Source organism: Eptesicus fuscus, chromosome 1 (genome assembly GCF_027574615.1).
Source record: "Eptesicus fuscus isolate TK198812 chromosome 1, DD_ASM_mEF_20220401, whole genome shotgun sequence".
NCBI classification, from domain to species: Eukaryota; Metazoa; Chordata; class Mammalia; order Chiroptera; family Vespertilionidae; genus Eptesicus; species Eptesicus fuscus.
This window is the reverse complement of record NC_072473.1, coordinates 124,031,472-124,051,163: the sequence shown is the minus strand read 5'-3', so window position 1 is coordinate 124,051,163 and position 19,692 is coordinate 124,031,472. Positions and strand designations below refer to the sequence as shown.

At 60.0% G+C, this 19,692-nt stretch overlaps 1 protein-coding gene across 1 annotated transcript; it reads right to left on the bottom strand.

Moving 5' to 3' along the window:
• Positions 1-5,112: 5,112 nt before the first annotated feature.
• DUSP9 (dual specificity phosphatase 9) lies at positions 5,113-18,954 on the bottom strand. Its single transcript, XM_054718253.1, has 5 exons — positions 18,852-18,954; positions 18,338-18,427; positions 7,535-7,954; positions 5,775-6,224; positions 5,113-5,481 (listed from the first exon to the last, which is right to left on the bottom strand). The coding sequence occupies exons 2-5, from the start codon at positions 18,348-18,350 to the stop codon at positions 5,156-5,158; spliced, it is 1,209 nt and encodes a 402-aa protein (XP_054574228.1). The 5' UTR covers positions 18,351-18,427; positions 18,852-18,954; the 3' UTR covers positions 5,113-5,155.
• Between the last annotated feature and the right edge of the window lie 738 nt (positions 18,955-19,692).

The following is a 19,692-nucleotide window of genomic DNA, read 5'->3' as shown; positions in this document are numbered from 1 at the left end:
CTGACCAGAGACAGAGACTTAATCATAGGACTGTGGAATGCTCCCTCTCCCCTCACACCACCTTACCAACAGCCTAGCGACCGCACGTCCTTTTAAGCAATTCATCACATCTGGCTTTCAACAAAGAAGTACAAGGCATACCAAAAGCAAAAAAACAAACAACAAACAACAGCGATAACAACAACAACAAAAAAAAAACAGTTTGAAGAGACAGACCAAGCATCAGAAGCAGAATCAGATATGGCAGGGTTACTGGAATTTATCAGATCAGCAATTTAAATACTCTGATTATGCTAAAGGGCTCTCATGGAAAAAGTAGATAACATGTAAGAACATGGCCACAGTTGGCCACCAGGGAGGATGCGGAAGAAGGTTTCTAGCTGGGAAGCCAGATGCTCTAGAAAGCTTTGGGGATTTTATTTCTAAAAGGATGAAACCGGGGGCCGGGGTGGGGGGTGGAAAGAGGGGTTACTAGAGGATACCTAGCAAGCTCTTCCACGGTATCTTTCATCGACTTAGGGCGATTCTCAGCCATTATCTTTCTTACTATTGCATAGTTCCTGTTCTCTTTAACTTTTTTTTTTCTTCTTCCAGGAATTCAAAGAAATATTTGTGTGAGTGACTTCAATCTCTCTCTCTCTCTGTTGTGCATTCTGGGTTATTTCTTTAAATCCATCTTCTAGTTCACTGATCTCTCTGTCCAGCTGTTTAACCCGTACCTTGAATTTCTCACTTTTATGATTATATTTTGAATTTCTAGAAGTTTCATTTGGTCATCTTTCAAGAGTACCCAGTCATGTTAGAGTCTCTTGTTCTTTGGTTATCCTTTTGCTACTTGATTTTGTTTCTTCAAATATACTGATCATACTTATTTTATATTTGTGCCATATGATTTCAAAATCTGCTATTTTTGCAGGATGGATATTTAAGTTTATAAGCTTCTCTCACGCACGGTGGCTTGTTTCTTTGTACATTGTGTGTGCGTGTGTTTTTTCCCATTATATATTTCAGAATTTTCCATTATATATTATAGAATTTCTCTGAGGCCTGTATTGAAAGGACAGAGGATTTGTGCTTGCTTATGCCAGGCGCTCTTGGGCAATACTCCCTCTGGACCACTTCATTTAGAACTTTTAAAAAATATATTTTTACACTTTTCTATTTTTATGGGACTGTCACAGTCTAAGTAAAATCTGTGTGCAAGCTAATCAGATGCAGCTTCAAGACAAATCTAGAAGCTGTCCCCCCAACCAGATTGCTCTCCCTCAGTCCCTGCAAGAGAGACATTCTCGTGCATCCACTACTCTCTGCCTAGACCACGCGAAACTAAAATTGCAGCTTGTGGCTATAAATTCTCAGGTCAACATTTTCCCTTTTTTTTTTTTTTTTTCCACTTCCACCCAGATCCAAGGTCAAGATATGCAAGCATCCTCGCCTCTTTTGGTGGGGTATTTTTTCTAGGTCACCAATTGTATTAGTTTTCTGTTGCTGCTGTAGCAAATGATTGCAAACTTAGTGGCTTAAGACAGCACAAATTTATTATCGTACCGTTATGGAAATCCAAAATAGATTTCACTGAGTTAAAATCGAGGCGTTGGCAGGGCTGTATGGTTTTTAAAATCCTCACCCGAGGATATGGTTTTATTGATTTTTTTTTTTTTGAGAGAGAGAGAGAGAGAGAGAGAGAGAAGAGAGAGAGAGAGAGAGAGAAACACTTGCATCCCCTACACGCGCTGCCTGGGGATTGAACCTGCAACCCTTTTTAAAAATATATATTTTTATTGATTTCGGAGAGGAAGAAAGAGATAGAAACATCAGTGATGAGAGGGAATCATTGATTGGCTGCCTCCTGCATGATGGAGCGAGCCCGCAACTCTGGCATGTGCCCTTGACTGGATTCGAACCTGGGACCCGACCCTTCAGTCCTCAGGTCAATGCTCTATCTACTGAGCCAAACCGGCTAGGGCCTGCAACCTTTTATTGGTGTATGGGATGATGCTCCACCAACTGAGCCACCCAGGCCAGGGCAGAGGTACTTTTATTGAGGAGGCCCGAGGGATGAAACCATTTTTGTTTTTTGCCCTTTTCAGCTTCTAGAGGCCGCCCACATTCCTTGGCTTGTGGCACCTTCATCCATCTTTAAAGCCAGCGATGAAGTGTCTTCTCTCTGTCTGGCGCTGCCCATGTTTCCATCATCACACCTCCTTCTCTCACTTTCCTGCCTCCCCCTTTCCTTTATGAAGATGCATGTGATGGCATTTAGGGCCCACTCGGATAGTGCAGGACAGTCTCCCCATCTCAAGATCCTTGACTTGCCCTGGCTGGTTTGGCTCAGTGGACAGAGCATCTGCCTGTGGACTGAAGGGGCCCGGGATTCGATTCCGGTCAAGGGCGCATTCCCAGTAGGGGCTGTGCAGGAGGCAGCCGATCAGTGATTCTCTCTCATCGTTGATGTTTCTCTCTGTCTTTCCCTCCCCATTCCTCTCTGGAAAAAAAAAAAAAAAGATCCTTGACTTAATCACATCCACAGAGTCCCTTTTGCCATATAAGGGACTGTATTCATAGGATCCTGGAACTAGGATGTGGCCGTCTATAGGGGCCAGTATTCTGCCAGCCACACCTACGGAGAACATTGCCCGGCAAGAGTACAGGTTTTATGTGGGGGGCCCAGGTGTCTCTTGGTTCCCATGGGTGGTGTCTGGAAAGCCACTGGAAGAAGGTGTCCAAGGAAGAGGCAGCGGCCCTGGGCTCCTGGCTCCTGGGTGTAGATTTCCCACGGACAGGAGCGAGCCCCGGAGCTGGCTCACTCCTCTTGACACAAATATCCTCGTAGTTGCTGACCTCGGAGGCTTTCTCTTATTTTCCTACCAGCTCAGCCATCCATGCCATGTCTTTAGATTTCATCCTACGTTTTAGGGGTTCTGGACCCGGAAGATTTCCCTGGACATGCTGACCACATTGCTCACTAAGTCGCCGCTGTGTTCTCATACAGCACTTGCCCCCACCCACCTTCCAGCTCCCTTCTGCTTGCCGCCATCTCTCTGTGGCTGGGGATTCTGACTTGAGAAGGACCACTCCGCCACGGTGTGCAGGAATTCAGAGCCGAGGCTGGGGGGCCAGGGAGGAGCAAGCCCACCGATCACTTCAGATGGCTCAGTGGTCTCCGCAGGCTCTCCTGGCCTCCAGCCTGAGCTTTTTAGTTGTTGTCCATCCTCCCCCGAGGATATATTCCCACTGATTTTTAGAGAGGGGAAGGAGGGGGAGAGACGGCGGGGGGTGGGGGGGGGGAGAAACATCGATGTGGGAGAGACACAGATTGGTTGCCTCCTGCATGCGCCCCAACGGGGGCCGGGGGCAGAGTCTGCAACCCAGGTATGTGCCCTTGACCAGAATGGAACCCAGGACCCTTCAGCCCGCGGGCTGACTTTCTAGCCACTGAGCCAAACCGGCTAGGGCTGGGCCTTTTAGATCCAAATTCCACACTTTATCAGCCAGAGGGACAGATGATGGGATATGCAAGTCTGGTCTTGTCCCTCCCTCCCCTGCTCAGGCCCTTCTGTGGCTCCCATCCCCTCCTGCCGAGGCTCTGACTCTGCACCGAGTCTTGGGGCGTAGCTGCCCATTCCGTGGTCACTTCTGGCCCCTGCTCCCCTGATCTCTGCCACTCTGGCCACCCCGTGCCATTTACTGCTTTATGGGGTCTGTTGTTTAGTGTTCTCTCCCCCCCCTCCCGGAAGTTGGCTCCAAGTGGTAGGCCTCTTTGGTTCACTGCTTTGTCCTGGTCATTAGCCGTGCGTGGCAGGTAGGGGTTCAATGGGTGGTGAGTAAATGGGGGACCTGGCCAGAGGTGGGGCCAACAGGCAGTGCAGGCGCCATATGGGAAATGATGACATGGGGGGCCGGTGGCGCTTGAGTCCCTGAGCGGCGCAGTATGTCCCCCCCCCACTTCCCTGGGCCTCCCCCGACCCCCACCCTTCCCCAAACCCTCCAAGGTACCCAGGAAGCAGCCTCCCTCAGTTCAGAATCTTACAGAAACCGTTTATTCAGGAACAATTCAAGAAAGCAACTGTGGGGTTGGGTTCCCAAGGGTTAGGGTGTGTGTTAAGTGCCGCCGCCCGCTGCCCACTGCCCACGAGGGGTGTGTCTGCAATGAATGGCCGTGTGTGTGTGTGTGTGTGTGTGTGTGTGTGTGTGTGTGTGTCCTGCGGCATCAAAATCCAGGCCTTCTTCTTCCCCTCCCCTTCCTCCAGCTCTTGCTCTGAGACCCCATCTTCTCCGGTGGCAGCCTGACCACCCTCAGTCACAAAGAGCCCCAGTGATCCCGTCAAGACATCTGGGAGAGAGGGAAAAAAAAGCATCTTTTCAAATGTCAAGTGGATAAACAGTCAGGGCGCCAGATGTGCGGCTGGGAACCCTCCCAATGGCTCTCAGGCCGGCGATCTCCCCAGGGGTGCTGCCCAGCTAGGAGCCCCCCAGAGGCGGGCTGTCCCCGTGGCCACCGGGTGGCAGCCCCTCTGAGTCCGCATCCCCTTGGGAAGCCCTGGGCAGAGAAGCCGGGAGGTGACTGCCCTGGTGGTGGTGGTGGCGAGCCCCTTCCCATAAGCAGCCCTTTGGGGACAGGGATGGAACTGCGAGCAGGTCCCTGCGGCAAATGAGGTGGCCGGAGCAGGCACATGCCCTTCCTGAGGGGGGGACCACAGGGAGGCTCAGGGCCCAGCTGAGCTGGCAGAGCACAGGGCCCGGGCCTGGGGACAGGCCGCCAACCGGGAATGGTCCCTCGGAATGGGAACCCCACCCCCCAAAGAAAAAAGTAACAGTCGCAGAAGAGGCAGTTTCTGGAGCGAGGTCCCGCCCCAAAGCGGCGAGGGTCAGGCTGGGGGGGTCCCAGCCAGCCCAGAGGCACATTTAATAGGATTCCCGAGGATGTTTCAAGTGGGCAGGGCGGGTCTCTCCTGGGGAGGCCCCCAGCGCCTGCCTCTTCCCACAGCCCCCCGCATGAGGTATTGTGCTCTCCCCTCCCAACCCCCCTCCCCCTCCCCCCCGCTGACAGCTAAGCCCCCTCCCTCCCTCCCTCCCTCTTCTCCCCGCCTCCCCCTCCCCCCGCAGCGCATGGGTGGTCGGGAGCACCCATTGGGAGACAGGACTGCATGGGGCCCTATGTGGGGTCGAGCTCAAAGACCCCGTCGCTGGTGGGGGTGGTGAAGAAGGAGGGCGGGTCCGAGGTGGCGGACTCCTGCCCCCCGCTGCCCCGCCCGCGGGCGCGCCGCTCCTCCAGCCGCAGGCTGCGCTCGAAGTCTAGCAGCTGCCCCATGAAGTTGAAGTTGGGCGAGATGTTGGACTTCTTGCGCTTGACCAGGTCGTAGGCATCGTTGAGGGACAGGTGGAGCTTCTGCATGAGGTAGGCCACGGTGACGGTGACGGAGCGGCTGACGCCCGCCAGGCAGTGGACAAGCACCCCGCAGTTCTGGCCCAAGGCTTCATCTAGGCAGGGCAGAGTTGGGGAGCACAGTGAGGGGCAGGCCAGTGATCTTCGCAGCCCCCGCCCCGTCCCACCCTCCAAGTCAGGTGGCCCTGGCCAGGCTGGCCTGGGAGCCCTGCCCGGCCCCAGCGCTGCCTGACCCCACAAGTGCCATCCTGGCTTTGGGCTCCGGGGATGGCCGCTGAGCCCCGGGGGGCGGGGGGGAGCCCTCATGAGGGAGAGGGGCAAGTGATGGGAGAGGCCAGGAGCCAGGCCTGGCGGAGGAGGGAGAAAGGGGAGGCCAGGGAGGACTCACCAATGAACGCGATGGCCTCAGGAAAGAACTGGGACAAGTTCTGGCTCCAGTGGTCCGAGATGGGAATCTGCTTGTAGTGAAAGTCGCCATTCTTCTCAAAGAGGTTAGGGAGGTTGGGGGTGACATTGAGGATGTAGCGGATGCCTAGCTTGGCCAGGCTCTCCACGTTGGCCGAATCTCGGGCACAACCCAGGTAGAGGTTGGGCAGGATCTGCACCGGGAAGGACGGTATCAGCCCCGATGGGGGGGGCGTGGCACCCTCCGAATCCAGGCCGCAGCTCAGGGAGTCTCGGTCGGGTTCAGATTCCCCGTCGGAGCAGTCGGAGCCCAGGCACAGGTTGCCCAGCCCCACCACCGGGCTGGGCGCCATGGCCATGCCGGCTCCGCCACGGCTGCTGAGGCTGCTTTCGCACAGCTGAGGGCACTCAGCCTGGAATCTGCTGAAGCCACCTGGGAGGGAGAGAGGAGGTTTCTGCTGATCTGGCCCCCCCGAACCAGGGGAAACCAGCCCCAGAGAGCCCGACCCCTGAGGGGACTTGCGGCTCTTCCCAAAGGGGACTCAGAAGCCGGCAGCCTGTTCTAGATGGGCGTCGCCGTGTGGTGCGCTATGGGCCACCCAGCCACCCTCGCCTCGTGCTGTTGGTTACTTGCTGGACAGCAAGTGCTCACTGTGGCTGCTGGGCCGAGGCACAGCCATCCAAAAAGGACCTCACGCCTCCAGGGCCAGGCTGAGGCCAGCGCAAGGGCTCAGTAGAGTCTAGATGTGCTGCTAACCTCGGGGGTGGGGGTGGGTGGGGGTGGGGGGGAGTGGAGGGGGACTACAGCCATCAGTTACAGGTTCCCACGTGAGTCCTCTGCCTGGGCGTCTCCCTATCTGGCTCGACCAGGACTGCCCTGCTGGCAGGGGCCAGGTCACAGCCATCTCTGTGCTCTCTTCAGGGGTGAAATGAGACCCCAAGAAGAGGGGAGCCCGGGAGAGAGCGGGACATTCCACCTGGATGGTCCCAAAGTCCCAAGAAGCTAGCATTTCCTTGGTCTACAGAGAGCTTCTATTTCCCCAGGCTGGGGCGGGGGCCTGGAGACGCAGGAATCTGGGGATTTCTATAGCCCTGTGCCTTCCGAATGGAGCAAGGGAACACAGCCCAGTGACCCTCCTCCATGGGGAGGTGGGGACAACTGGTTCTGTAGGTTCATAGAAGCCCTGTCCCTACCCTGGATCTCTGGAGTGTGTGTGTGTGTGTGTGTGTGTGTGTGGCTCGGCAAGGAGCCAGTGGGCTTGTATCAACCTGTCTCCCTTCCATCCAGGCCTGCCATGACTTGGGGCGGGGGGAGAGGTCTCTGCTTTCTCAGGCCTCCTTCTGCCTTCCCTGCTTCTCTCTCTCTCCCTCTCCCCACTTCCTGCCTTTGCAGAGCAGGGTTTGTCCTGTGTCGCTGGCCTCCTTACCCGTGGCTGAGCAGCTGCAGTAGGCGGCATTACTAGCTCAGGAAGCCTGGGAGCCAGGCCAGGTCAACCCCTTTTACCCATTTTCCAGACTCAGAAACTGAGGCTCCCAAGGGGGACGGACTTGCCCAGGGTCACACTCAGGGGAGGGTATCTCACCTCCACTTTAGACAAAAAGAGCGGAGATCGCTCACGGTCAAATGAATTGTGACTCCCCTCTGAAGGTGGGGTCCTGCCTCCCAGGGTCGGGATTCCCCCCCCCCCCCCCCCGGCCCCCGCCCCAGGCTGGTGACCACCGCTCTCCCCCACTCGCACCTACCCTGTAGATAGTATGCCAGGTAGCCTTCCTCCCGCAGCTTCTGGAGCAGGGTGCCCAGCACCGACTCGGGCTCCCACTCCTCAGCCTCAGCCTCGGCCTGGGCCTCGGCATCCCCGCGGCGGTGCCGGCCCCCGCCCTGGTCGTACAGGAGCACAGGAGCGGGCGGAGGCGGCTGCAGCGGCGGCCCCGGCAGGAGTGCGCGCACGGACAGGCTCCCCCGCCGAAGGCGGCGCAGCAGCAGCGCGGGCAGGGCCACGCTCAGCGCCCCGCCGATGCGCGCCGACTCGTACATCTCGCGGCTGCGGCAGTCCAGGAGCAGCAGCTGCGGCTGCGGGGGCGAGAGCTCCCGGCGCAGCCACAGGCACGAGCGGCCCAGACCCTCCATGGGTTCGCGGCTGCTGGCACGTCGGGCCGCTGGCGCTGCGGAGAGAAGGGGAGACACGTGGGGTGAGAGCCGGCGTCCTCCGCGCCCGGCTGCCACAGGGCGTGAGCCCAGGGGTCAGGATGGGAAGTCAACCCCAGGTCCCGAAGGCAGGCGCCCAGGACACCCGCAGGGACACCCCTCCACCGCTCGATTCTCTCTTCTCGCGCCCTTCCCACAGTGAGGACGCGCAGAAGGCATGTTGCGCCCCCAAAGAACACCCGGGGCAGCCACCGGGGTGCCCGGTCGCCGCTCACCGCTCCGAGAAAGGAAGTGTGAGAGGTCCCCCAGAAGAGTAAAGCTGGGCATCCCACGGCCCCTTTGAGAGCCGTGGGTTCCTTCCCAGCCTCTCCTGGGGTGCCCCAAAGCCCCGCACGGCCGCCTTCCTTCACACCTTCCTTGCTTCTGAGTTTCTCGCTCGGCCTGCCCGAAATCACTCCCCAAGTTCGCGCTTCAGACTTTGGGGGCGCGTGCGTGTGAGAGGGGCTCAAGACCCAGGTCTCCCCCACGGCCAGGTGGTCCCAGGGAATAGCGGTGGGGTGGAGGCGATGGCCCTTTCGGAGCTGATCCAGCCCCGGTACCCACCCGCCCCCCACTCCCCGCAACCCGCCAGTCCGGTGGGGGAAAAGAAAAGGAGAGAGACCTGAGTCTTGATCCCCCCGCGGGTGGCCCTGTGCCGAAGCCTCGGCCAGGGCCACCGCGGGACTCGGAGCGCGATCCTCGGACAGGGTGTCCGCGGGCTTGGCCTCTGGGAAGAAGGTAGTGCGGCCGAGCAGGCGCGCACGTGGAAGCAAAGTCCTGAGCCGCAGGCGCGCTGGCTGCTGAGCAGAGGACCTGGCTTCCACCTTGGAAGCGGCTGCCTTTGGACAAGGAGTTACCGTTTAGAGGGGCGGGGCGATGGGGGCGGGCTCAGGGGTCGAGCTAGCCAACGGGTGCCAGCGAAGGCAGTTGGGTGGGCCTCCCCGCAAGTCGCGCGCTGAGCTGGGACTTCCACCCAAGCGGGACTGGGCCGGGGCAGAGGCCAAGGGCAGGTCAGGGGCCCAGCAGGGGGCCAGCCACAGCTCCCCTGGCCGGCGCCAGTCAGGCCCCCCGGAGGCAGGGGGAGGGGTGGGGACAAGAGCCCAGTGCCCCTGCCCCAGAGGTTGCCTACTCACTTGGCGACCCTGGACCATCATGTCCCCTGACTAGACTTCAGTGGCCCCATCTATATAGTGGGCTCACCATAGCCACCCCTTGGGCTACCGGGGCGGGGGGGGGGGGTGTCACTGAAATCAGGGGAGGAGGAAACAGGACCAGAAACCCGTTGCTGCTTCCTGGCCCAGAACCCTGCCCGAGGCTGGCTGGAGGGCTAGGCAGGCAGAGGGCAGCCTCTGGGCACCCTCATTCCTTCGCACAGGCCTGGCCAAAGGGACCTAGGAGCTCCGAGCTCCCAGCTCCAAACTGCAGCGCTCTGCTCTTATCATGTTATCGATCCCGGGAGTCACCCCAGCCTCTCCCTCTGCCTCCTGCCTAGTCCAGAGTGAGTAATTTCTACTTAAGCCTGACATCTGTACTCTCCTCTCTGCCTGGCTCTGGCCAAGGGTTTGTGCTTGCCAGCTCTTGACCAGATCACTGTCACAGCTTGCAAAGCTCTCTCCCTGCCTCCAGGTCTTTTACCTCAACCACCCTCTGCCTGCCCTGCGCCAGAACATTCGCTCAGCAAAGGCCACTGACCTCCATTCCTTCCATGCACACAGGATGACGACCAGGCGGGCACACAGGGTCTCTGCTTGCACAGAGCTCCCAGGCTAGGGGAACGGGTCCATAGGTAACAGGGGACCACACAAGATAATACCACGTGTGCTAAGTACTGAGACAATGGAATGGGGTGGGGAAAAGACTGGTTCTATGTCCCTTCTCTGCTTAAAAACCGTCTAAAGCCAATGGCCGAGTCGAGGGGGAAATGTACAGCGAAGATAAAGCTCATACAAATTGATCAAAAGGTTAAGACTCCGAGCAACGAGCCACCAGAAAAGACCGCATGAAGGAGGGAACACAAGTGGGTGCAAGAGGCTTGGGGGAAGGTTCAACCTCAGGCCCGGAAGGAAAGCAAATGAAAAAACCAAGGTAACAACCGAAAACAAGGTAACACTTCCCACTTATTACATTAGTAAAATGTTCTCAAAATGAGAACACCCAGTGCTGGCAAGGGTGCCGTGAAACCGGCCTGCTGCTCTGTTGCTGCTTCTGGAAGATTCTCTGTTGCCCTTTTTGGAAATTAATTTGGTAATATGCATCCAGAGCTAGAAAGAAATTCCTTCTCTCTGGCCACTTTTGCGAATCGACCCTAAGGAACTCAGTCAAAGAAGGCAGAGCTTGCCCGACTGCCGTGGCTCAGTGGTTGAGCGTCGACCTATGAACCAGGAGGTCACAGTTCGATTCCCGGTCAGGGCACATGCCCTGGTTGCAGGCTTGATCCCCACTGTGGGGCGTGCGGGAGGCAGCTGATCCATGATTCTCTCATCATGGATGTTTCTCTCTCTCTTCTCCCTCTCCCTTCCTCTCTGAAATCAATTAAAAAATATTTTAAAAAGGCAGAACTCTGTGCATAGGACGGGCGCCACAGGCCATGTAGAGTGGAGGGCTCAAGCCACTGGAAGGCCAACATTTTGGTCAAGTTTAGGGCAGCTACTGGCCTCCTCTCAGACCCAAGTAAGATGAGAAAACTCAAGAAGTAATGCTGGGGAGAGCTGGGCTGCCTCAAGCCACCCCTCTCCCGCTTCCTCCTTCCCTGGCCCAGTGGGTCGCCAGCCTGGGTCTAATCTCTGGCCACAGCCTCCCATGTCCAAGGCTCTGGATTGAGTCCCACCACCAGCATCCGGGGGCCTCAGGCGGCTGGGTTGTATTCCCCCTTCCCTCAGCCCAGGCCTCCCTCCTCTGCATCCTGTCCACATTCTTCTCTTTCTTCACCCCCCCCACCCCCAGGTGCCTTACTCCAGGCAGTCTTTGTCCATCCCCTGGGCCAGCTTGTGGTCTCCCTCCTCTGTGCTCCGGACCTGAGTTCTCTGAGGCTGCAATGCCCAAGTTTGGGGAGCTGGGGTGGCAGTGGGGGTCAGAGCAGGGCCCAGTCCCTCTGTGTACATCCTCTTAGGCAGGAAACCTGTCTTTTAGGGTCTCCTATCCCTCCATCCTCGCTCCCAGAGGCAGAGGTAGGCTGCCATCTGGTCAAGGGCCCCAAGCCTTGGGGGCCCGATGCCCCTGTGGGTGGAACCCCGGGGTGGCCAGGGGCTGAAGGCACCAAGAGGTTCTGCCATGTCCCAGCCTGGGGTGCCTGGCTTGGCTGTGTTGTAGGCAGTGGCGGGGGGAGGGGGGCATCTGACAGGGAGGGAGAGAGACACATGCCCCCACCCCCACTGTTAGGGAGGTAGGAGCTCCTGAGATGCCCAGGCGTGCTTGTGCAGAGGGCCTTCTGGAGGAGGTGGCGGGAGCCTGGCTGGGAAGATGATGAGGAGGGAGGCAGCTTCTGCGATGGTGAGGGGAGAGGAAGCTGGGCTCAAAGCACGGCCCCCCCCCCAGGGTGGGTTGTGATGGGGCATTTGTCTCCCAACGCCTGAGAGTGGCTCCCCTGCACCTCGCTCCCAATCCTCTTGGCAAGCCCTCCAACCGGGAAAGCGAGCGCTCTGTGCCCAGTGCCAGCAGCGCCCGCTGCGCCAGCAGCAGGACCGACTGGAACCTGTTGCCACCTCCGCACTGCAGGGCTGAGCTCCGCCAAGCCCCCTTCCCCCGACCCTCTCCGGGAGATCCCCCCTCGGCCCCCCCCCCCCCCCCCCCCGCGCAGGGCCTGCTCCCGCGCCCACTCAGGGTGCCCATCCTGCCCCAGCCTGCTCCCTCCCTGGGCTGGGCAGGGGGGAGGTGGGCTGCGTGCCTGGGCCTCTGCAGGGTGGGCGCTTTGCCTGCGGCCCCAGCCCCTGGCCTCCGCCCCACCCCGCCCCGCCCGGCCACTGCCCCTTGGAGGCCTCGGGACTGTTGCAGCCAGTAGGCCCCTCGCGCGCCTCGTGTGCCCTCTGGTCCCCAGAGCCTCCGGAATGCGACGCCCCGCCTCCCCTTTCATCCCCCCATTCCGAAATGCCCGGTTCCCGCCGGGCCCAGTGGCAGGATTTCGGCTGTGGCGGCCCGGTCACATGGCCGGGGGAATACAACTCCCAGCACCAGCGTTCCTGCCAAATCCAGTGTCTTTTCCACCAAATACACTTTCCGCTGGGGATGGATTTCTGCTTTTCCTGGTCGGTCACCTCGTGGGACTGGGAGTTCCTCCAAGGCAGGAGTGGGGTGTGCCCGGCCCCAAGCTGGCCCCTGCCCCCCAGTGCGGGGCCTGGCACCAGCCTAGCGCTCAGGGAAGAAATGCTCATTAATAAAGGCGGCGTGAATGAATGAAACCAATTGTTGCACGAGGCGGGTGCTGCTCCTGCTTCTTCTCTCAGCGGGTTGCACACTGCTCCCCCCCCCCCACGCACGAGCACACGTGCACACATATCACTCCCCCCAACACACACGCAAACACATACACGCACTGCGTGAATTCTGTCCTCGCGGAACCGACCTACTACGTGCACTGCGTCCCTATCAGTGCCTGCCTCTCGTTTCCTCCTCCCCGACCCCCATCGGCGCCCGCATATCTAAGCACGGTACCTTTCGCCCCAAGTGCCTTCTTTATCTCTTAGGGAAGAGGCCAAACCAGTCGCTGGGGAGACTCAAAGTCTGTTTAGGGAGGCACCTGGGGGCCCTCAGGATGGCAAGCCGCCTCTGAAGGCGAGTCAGAGGCGCTTGGCAGGGATGTCACCAAATGCTGCAGCCTCTAAAGCCCGCGTGCCAGGTGTTGGGGGTGGTGGTGGGAGGGACTCGGGGATGTGCTGGGGGCTGTTGAGGGCTATTTGTGAGGGGGGGGGGGGCGGGGCGGGGTGCTGGAGAGCGGGGAATCCAGCAGGTGTGCATACGTGTTGGGGTCTGAGAGTGTGCTGGGGAGTGGGCCTGGCTGAGGGAAGTGGGGAGTGTCCGCCCCTGGGGTGTGGGTTAGTGTTGGGGCTTCGCTTGGGGTAGGTGGATTGCAGTGTCTCTGGGCTGGGAATGTGGGTGGGGTGTCTGTAATGAGCATATGGGGAGTCGGAGATGGTGGGGGCACGGCGAGGGGAGCTGTGTTAGTGCAGAGAGCAGGGATGTGTTGGGAATATGTATGTGCCTGGGTGTGTATTGAGGCGTGGCAGGGGCTGGGATGGGGGCTGGCCTGAGTTGGGGGACAGTGCTGGGTGGTAGGTTAGGGGCTGCTGTTTGCACCGCAGGGACCTGGGTCCGCGTGCGCATAAGTGGCAGGGGGTGTGCGTGGCTGAGGACACGGGAGGCGCACAGGCGGGATGTGGGGGGTGTGCGGTGGCAGGACCAGGCGGGTCTCGCAGGGGCGCGCGCGTCGGCCCCGTGGGGGTGTGCGTTGGCAAGACTTTGGGGGTGCAGGGTGGAGGAGCGCACGTCGGAGGGCGGCCCGGCCGGGTGGGGGTGGGGTGGGGTGGGTGGCCCGGCGCCGCGTGCTCCGCTCACCTCTGCTCACCTCCGTTCCGCTGGGCTTCCAGCGCCGGCTCCGCGCGTGGCGGCCGGGAAGTTTCCGAAGCCCGGGCGGCGGGAAGCGCCACTGCCACTGCCGCCGAGCGCCACCAGAGCCTCGGGCGGCGGCCTCGCCTGGAGCCGAGGGGCCGCCGCCGCCGCTGCTGCGGAGGGAAACTCCAAATCCCGCCTCCGCCGCCGCCTCCTCCCCTCCCGTCGCCGTCTTCTCCGCCCCCTGCCCAGGAGGGGCACTGTCGCCGGCGGCGCGCAGGGAGGGAGCGGGGAGGGGCCGCGGCCTGCCCGGCGTCTCCCTCCACCTTCCCCACCCCCTTCCGCCTGCCTCCCACCTGCGAGCTTTTGCCTGCTCCTCCAGCCGAGGCCCCTGTCTGGGTACCCACTGCAGCCCCCGGCCACCACGAGCGTGGGGCGCAGGAGTGGGGTAGGGAGCCCTGACCTATGCTGGGCCTGGGCTGGGGGAGGTTTGCACCAAAGAGTCTCTGCTGGCACCCCTGCTTCCCGCTGGAGAAGCAGCGAAGGGGCACATGAGGACAGAGCCTGGCCTCCAGGGCCACCTCCTGCTGCCACAGGGGAAAGGGCTTAAGGTCCAGCTGAAGGCACTGTTAGTGCCCCCACCCCCTATGCCCTCCTGCACTGTCCTCTCTCACATACCAGATTCTGGCAAATCATAGCATCTGAGCCCTGGTGCTTGGAAAGGGTGGAGCCAGGACGTAGGGGGAGGGGTGGGAATGGGTCAGTGTGCACTAAAGGCCACGGCCTCCCCATCAAGGAACTCATTTTGTCCTTCCCTCAGCCTGGGAGTCCGAGGAGACTGTGCCCCTGTCATAGCGAGGGAAACTGAGGCAGTGGTTTCCTGGTGGTGACGCCATAACATCCCCCGAGTGGGCTCAGACCGCTGAGTTCCAGAGCCACAGCTGAGTGCGGACAAGAAGGCCCACTGGTTCCTGGACTGTTCACTCCTGTGGGGAGGGGGAGGTCAGGGGAGCACATAGGGGCTCACCAAGCCAGGAGCTGGTGAGCTGGGTGAGCTGGGGCTCAGCCTTGGCCTGAGCCCTGAGGGATGCTGAGAACCAGCATGAGGCCTTGGGCCACCGAGGGCTGGCTTCCGGCTGGGGGTTCCCTTCTCAGCCCAAGGAGATCAGTATGAGGCGAGGCCTGGCTGAGATGACGTCTAGAAAGAGATGGGCAGAGCTGGGATGCCAGCCACTCCACGGATGAGGGGCAGCCAAGGGAGGCCTGGCTGCCTGGCTGCCTGGCTTGTGTCTGCGGCAGCGCTGATTCCCCTGAGTCATTACCCCTGGAAAAGAGAGGAGGCAGCTTTGTCTCTGGTGCCTCAGTTTCCTCACCTGTACATTTGGGGAGAGGGGACCTCTTGATCTCCAAGGGCCCTCCTAGTTTCGTGGCAGTTTGAATCCATGATGCGTGAGTCAGGGCAGGGTCCTGCTTAGTAGGTGCATCTGCCAGATAGAGGCCCAGACAGCCCCCTCCTCGCCCCCTCCCCCTCCCCCTCTGCCGGGGCCAGGCTGTCTTTTCTCTTCTCCTTCAGCATCAGGGCTCTGGGGTCCAGTGTGGAGGCAAACCGCAATCGCCAAAACATCATCACACCTGTGAGCAAACGAAGCTGTGTGCAGGTCCCTGTGCTGTGACAGCCCTGCCATTGTCCTGCAGTCCGGGGGACTTTGCTAAGCAATCCTACACTAAAAGCCGTGCCATACAGCAATGGGGCCATTTTGTCGGCCCAAAACACGAAAATGCACAGAGACCAAAAAAGATGGAGTTGCCTTGCACCCCCTTTGGTGGTCCTCCCAGATGGTGGCTGTGCCCATGGCCTGGCCACTTGGTTGCCCCCCTGGCAAAAGCTTGGTGAGCTGACTCACAGAGGAGTTTCTGGAAAGATTGGATAACCAAACCCCACCCCCCACCCCCCCGCCCCCACCACCTTGTGCTTTTCGTGACTCAGGGCTGACTGGCTGGAGGAGGAACATTTGGATTGAATGATGCTGCCCCCCACCCCTGCAAAACTCCCACCCCAGCCCTCCCACAGCGCCTCTGCTCTCCAGGCAACCAGACCCGCCGGTGCTGGAGGAAAAGAAAGCGAACACAATGGCCAGGCCAGGCCAGGAGCTCCGCAGGCACAGGCCTGCTCCACCTCAGGAAATGGGACCTCCCTCCTCATCCCCAGAGACTAGTCTTGGCTAACAAGGCCTGGCCTGTGCCCTGTTGAGGAATAAAATGGAGAATTTTCTTGAAGTGGACTTGAGTGCGAGGCCAGCCGAGGCAGAATTGAGGTTGTTTTAAAGGCGCAGCCGGGCCAGCCTGGCGTGGCTCAGCCGTTGAGCATCGACCTATGCATGAACCAGGAGGTCACGGTTCGATTCCTGGTCAGGGCACGTGCCTGGGCTGCGGGCTCGATCCCTGCACAGCCCATCAACGATTCTGTCTCATCATCGATGCTTCCGTTTCTCTCTCCCTCTTCATTCCTCTCTGAAATCGATAAAAAACATACTTAAAAAAAAAAAATAAAGGCGCCGCTGGGGCTCCATCTTGGAAGCAGTCAAGTCCATGTGCTCAGGTGCCATCTGCTCCCCACAGAAACCTCTTACGGGGTGACCGGGCGGCTCCAGCCCTCACCCCCTCCTCGGAAGCCCTGCCCCCTTTCCTAAGAGCACCCCAAGGCTCTCAGCGGGGCACCAGGAACTGGCAGTCCTTCGCAGGGTGGAGGGGCAGAGAGCTGGGCCTTGCTTGGGAGGGAGAAGTCGTCAGCCTGGCCCCGCCAACTGTTTCGACGCGCTGCGCTGTGCTGGGCCTTGGCTGCAGGCACAGTCTCTGTTCAGGCGCACCTTTTCCAGGCCCCGATTCTGGGCCATGTGACATGCGAGCGAAGCTTTGAGGAGTGAGGCCCACCACCCCGTCTGGCCCCTGCATGGAGACCCCGCTCGCATCGGTGGGGCCCTGGCACTTGGATGCACCCACATCTGAGGCTTTAATTCTGGGTAACCATTTGGTCCTACCGAGAGCAATAGCTGCAGCTGAAGTCATTTGCTCGCATGACAACTGCCCCCCAGGCTGCCATCCTCCACCACTGCCCCTCCCCCCTTGGAGGCTCCTTCGGCAGCATTTTCTAGACGTGAGAGACCAGTTGCCATGCCTTCAGAAGCACATTCTAGACCCTGTTCCCGAGCGCCCCACCTGCCCGCCGCAGCTCCCATCTGCAAATGGCCCCATGGCAGCTCCCAGATCTGCACTTGCAGCCGAGGTGAAGGGGTGAGAGGCCGTGCCAGGCAGGAGCAGGGGGGAGTGAGGGAGGGGGGAGGGGAGGCCGCGAGCCAGCCTGTGCAGAGATTGATTTCCTGATTTCCGAGAGGCCAGGGCTTCAGGAGCCATTAACACCCCCCATTCCAGGGGGGCTCAGGTTCAGGTTCAATAACCTGGTTATAAACCCCCCTCCAGCCAGCTGCGCGGGTTCCTTCTCCTTGTCTTGTCCTCCCAAGCAGCGGCGCATGTGTGTGGATATACATTACAGATGATACAATCCTCTGACAAGGAGGGAGCCAGATGCCCAGGCCCATTGGCTGGACAGGCAAAGGGAGGCGAGAGGGCAGAGGGGAGAGAGTGGGGAGCCCCTCCAGCCCCCACACTGTGGAAGGGGATGAGAGAAGGAAGCTGATGACTCCTGGCTGCCTCCTCCCACCACTTCCCTGCCCCTGCCAACACTGCAAGGCCCAGCCTGGGCCCCCTTTGGCTCCCTGCACCCAGACCAAGGCCTGATGCCAAGGCTGGGTCACGTGCTGCTCTGGGGTCAGGGTGCACCAGCATCTCTGTGCACCTCTCCCCCATCCCGAGGTGTTGGGGGGGAGTATCCCCACCCTCTGGTTTGCTCTTGGATCATCTCTGTGGCCCCCGCACTGGGTCGGGAAGCCCTAGTAAGTCTCTCACGGTGACTGCAATAATTGAGGGCAGGAGACAGCTAAGGCCCAGGGCAGGGACTTGCCCAAGGCCCTCCAGCCTCGATGGTGAAGTTGGAGCCCAAATCCAGAGCTGCGGGTGGCAGGGATCTCCTTCTAGGGCAGGAGTCAGATAGTGACAAAAGCGGGGGCGGTGGCTGGGTCCTCAGGGCCCAGGCCTCAGGAGGGGTGCCATCCAGGGCCAGCTCACAGAGCTGCTTGGCCGAGGGGAGGGAGATGCAGGTGTGGCCTCCCCGCCTGGCTTGCAGGGAAGGCCCCATCCCAGAACCCTGGGGTGATGAGAACCGTAGCTCCTGGTCACCATGTGGGTAATGAGGACACTGGGCACCACCAAGCCATTACTAACCATTCCGGCAGCGTTTGATGAAGCTTCGAGATGAAGAAACTGAGGCACTGAGAGACAGGGTCAAGGACCGAGCCAGGCAAGCAAGAGGGGGGCAGAGACCCAGCCAGAGCAAGGAAGGAGGCAGCTCCCAGATAGCAAGGGGGGGTCCTGGAGAGCTGCCCCACAAAGTCTGAATTGACTGCAGAGAGGGCCCAGTCCCCCTTTGCGTCCAGGCCAACCCCACCAGGGTGGGGCCCTAGGCCGTGGCTCCAGGGTGACACCCGGGCCTCTGGAGCAGGTGCACCCTGGCCCAGATGAGGGCTTTCCCCTCTGTCACCCTTTCTTGGCCCTGCCCCCATCCTCTATGGAGCCCCCAGCTCCTGATGCCCCCTCCCCACTTTCCTGCTTGAGAGTCTTGCCACCAGGAAGGCTCGGGATATTTCTGCCAACTCTGTGGGGATTTTCCGTCTAAATTTAGAGTAGCTATTACCCTGCCGCAGTACCTGCTTCCCACATTGGTGACTCATTTGCATCCTGAGAGCGCCCAGCCCAGATTTGAGACCACGTGACCTGCCGCCCCTAAGGGCCAGCCCCTGGGCAGAGAGAGGGCAAGAAGGGGGGGCGGTGGTTAGGACCCCGTGGCAGCGAAGCCAGAGGGGTCAATCAGATCCATTGAGAGATTCCATGTGAGGGAAGAGGACAGCTAAGGCCCCTCACTCAGGGTCAGGCATACAGCCTGGTCTCCACACTGGCCCTCCCAGAGCGGGGCTGGGATGAGTCACCGAGCCCCTTGCAGGGGTCCTCACTGTCCTGCTTGGAGATGACCGGAAGTCCTCAGTCACAGTGAGCCTGGGCGGTGTGGTGAATCAGCTTCCGCTGTCTCCTGTCTCATCCTGAACCCTCAGCATTGGGTGAGTGCTCGGTACCCCCCCCCAGCTGACCCCCCTCCCCCATTGCCAGTGCCATTTCGTTAAGACTCATGGCTCTAGGATCCTGTTTGACTTGGCTGTCACCAACCTGGAGCAGTGATCCGAGACTGGTCTTCTAAGCAGTAGAAGGCCGTCTTCATGGGACCCCCACTCTGGGCCAGCTTGGGGTGGGACCATGAGGGTGACATGGAGCCCAATTGTCAACCTGCCGATGGAGAGATGGCCTGAGCCACAGGGACTGTGATCATGACCTCAGCTTCCCTGTGGCATTCTGGCCCATGCTCTGCAGTCCCACAAGGGAAAGGGGGGTGGAATCGGGTTTGGGGTCCCTAAGGCTATAAGGCTAGGAGGGCTTGCCAAGCATCAAAGTTGCTGTGATCCGGAGGCGGACTCCTCTTGCTCCCGCTCTGGGTCCTGGTCCATCCGCTGTGGCTGGCCAGGCTCTGCAGGTTCCAAGAGACAGAAGTATCCAGAAGTGGTTTTCAGGTAGGGGGGGCTTGTGGTGCCCGGAATGCTGTCTCCTTAGCCACGCCTGCCCTCCTCCCCCCGCCATGGCGCTCATCACCATGTCTCCTTGCCACCGCTGGTCCCTGTCCTCCCGGCACCAGCTTTGCCTCCGCCCAAGTGCCTAAATGGCTCTCAAAATCCCATGACACCCGTGCCTTCCGAGTGGAGGCACCCCTGTGGCCCACCTCTCTCTTAAACTCCGGGTGCTGCATGTTCTCCCACACCCACCACCCAGATCCCAATGCCAGTTGGTGTCACCTAGCTTCCCAAGGTGACTTGTCCACCTTCCTGTCAAACCCCAAGGTCTTTGAGGCTCTTCCTCCCAGCCACCGTCCACTCCCCCAGCGGCATGTCCACTCCTGGGGCCTTCGCTCTGGGCTCACGGCCTCCCTCCCGCCATGTCAGCCCTGATCTGAGCGCTT

Bases quoted from the DNA above. Each gene is read 5' to 3' on its own strand.
- DUSP9 (XM_054718253.1), bottom strand. The intron at 6,225-7,534 runs GTAGGTGCGAGT...TCTCCCTCCCAG, and splicing joins CCTGGCATACTATCTACAGG to GTGGCTTCAGCAGATTCCAG. The intron at 5,482-5,774 runs GTGAGTCCTCCC...TGCCCTGCCTAG, and splicing joins TGAGGCCATCGCGTTCATTG to ATGAAGCCTTGGGCCAGAAC.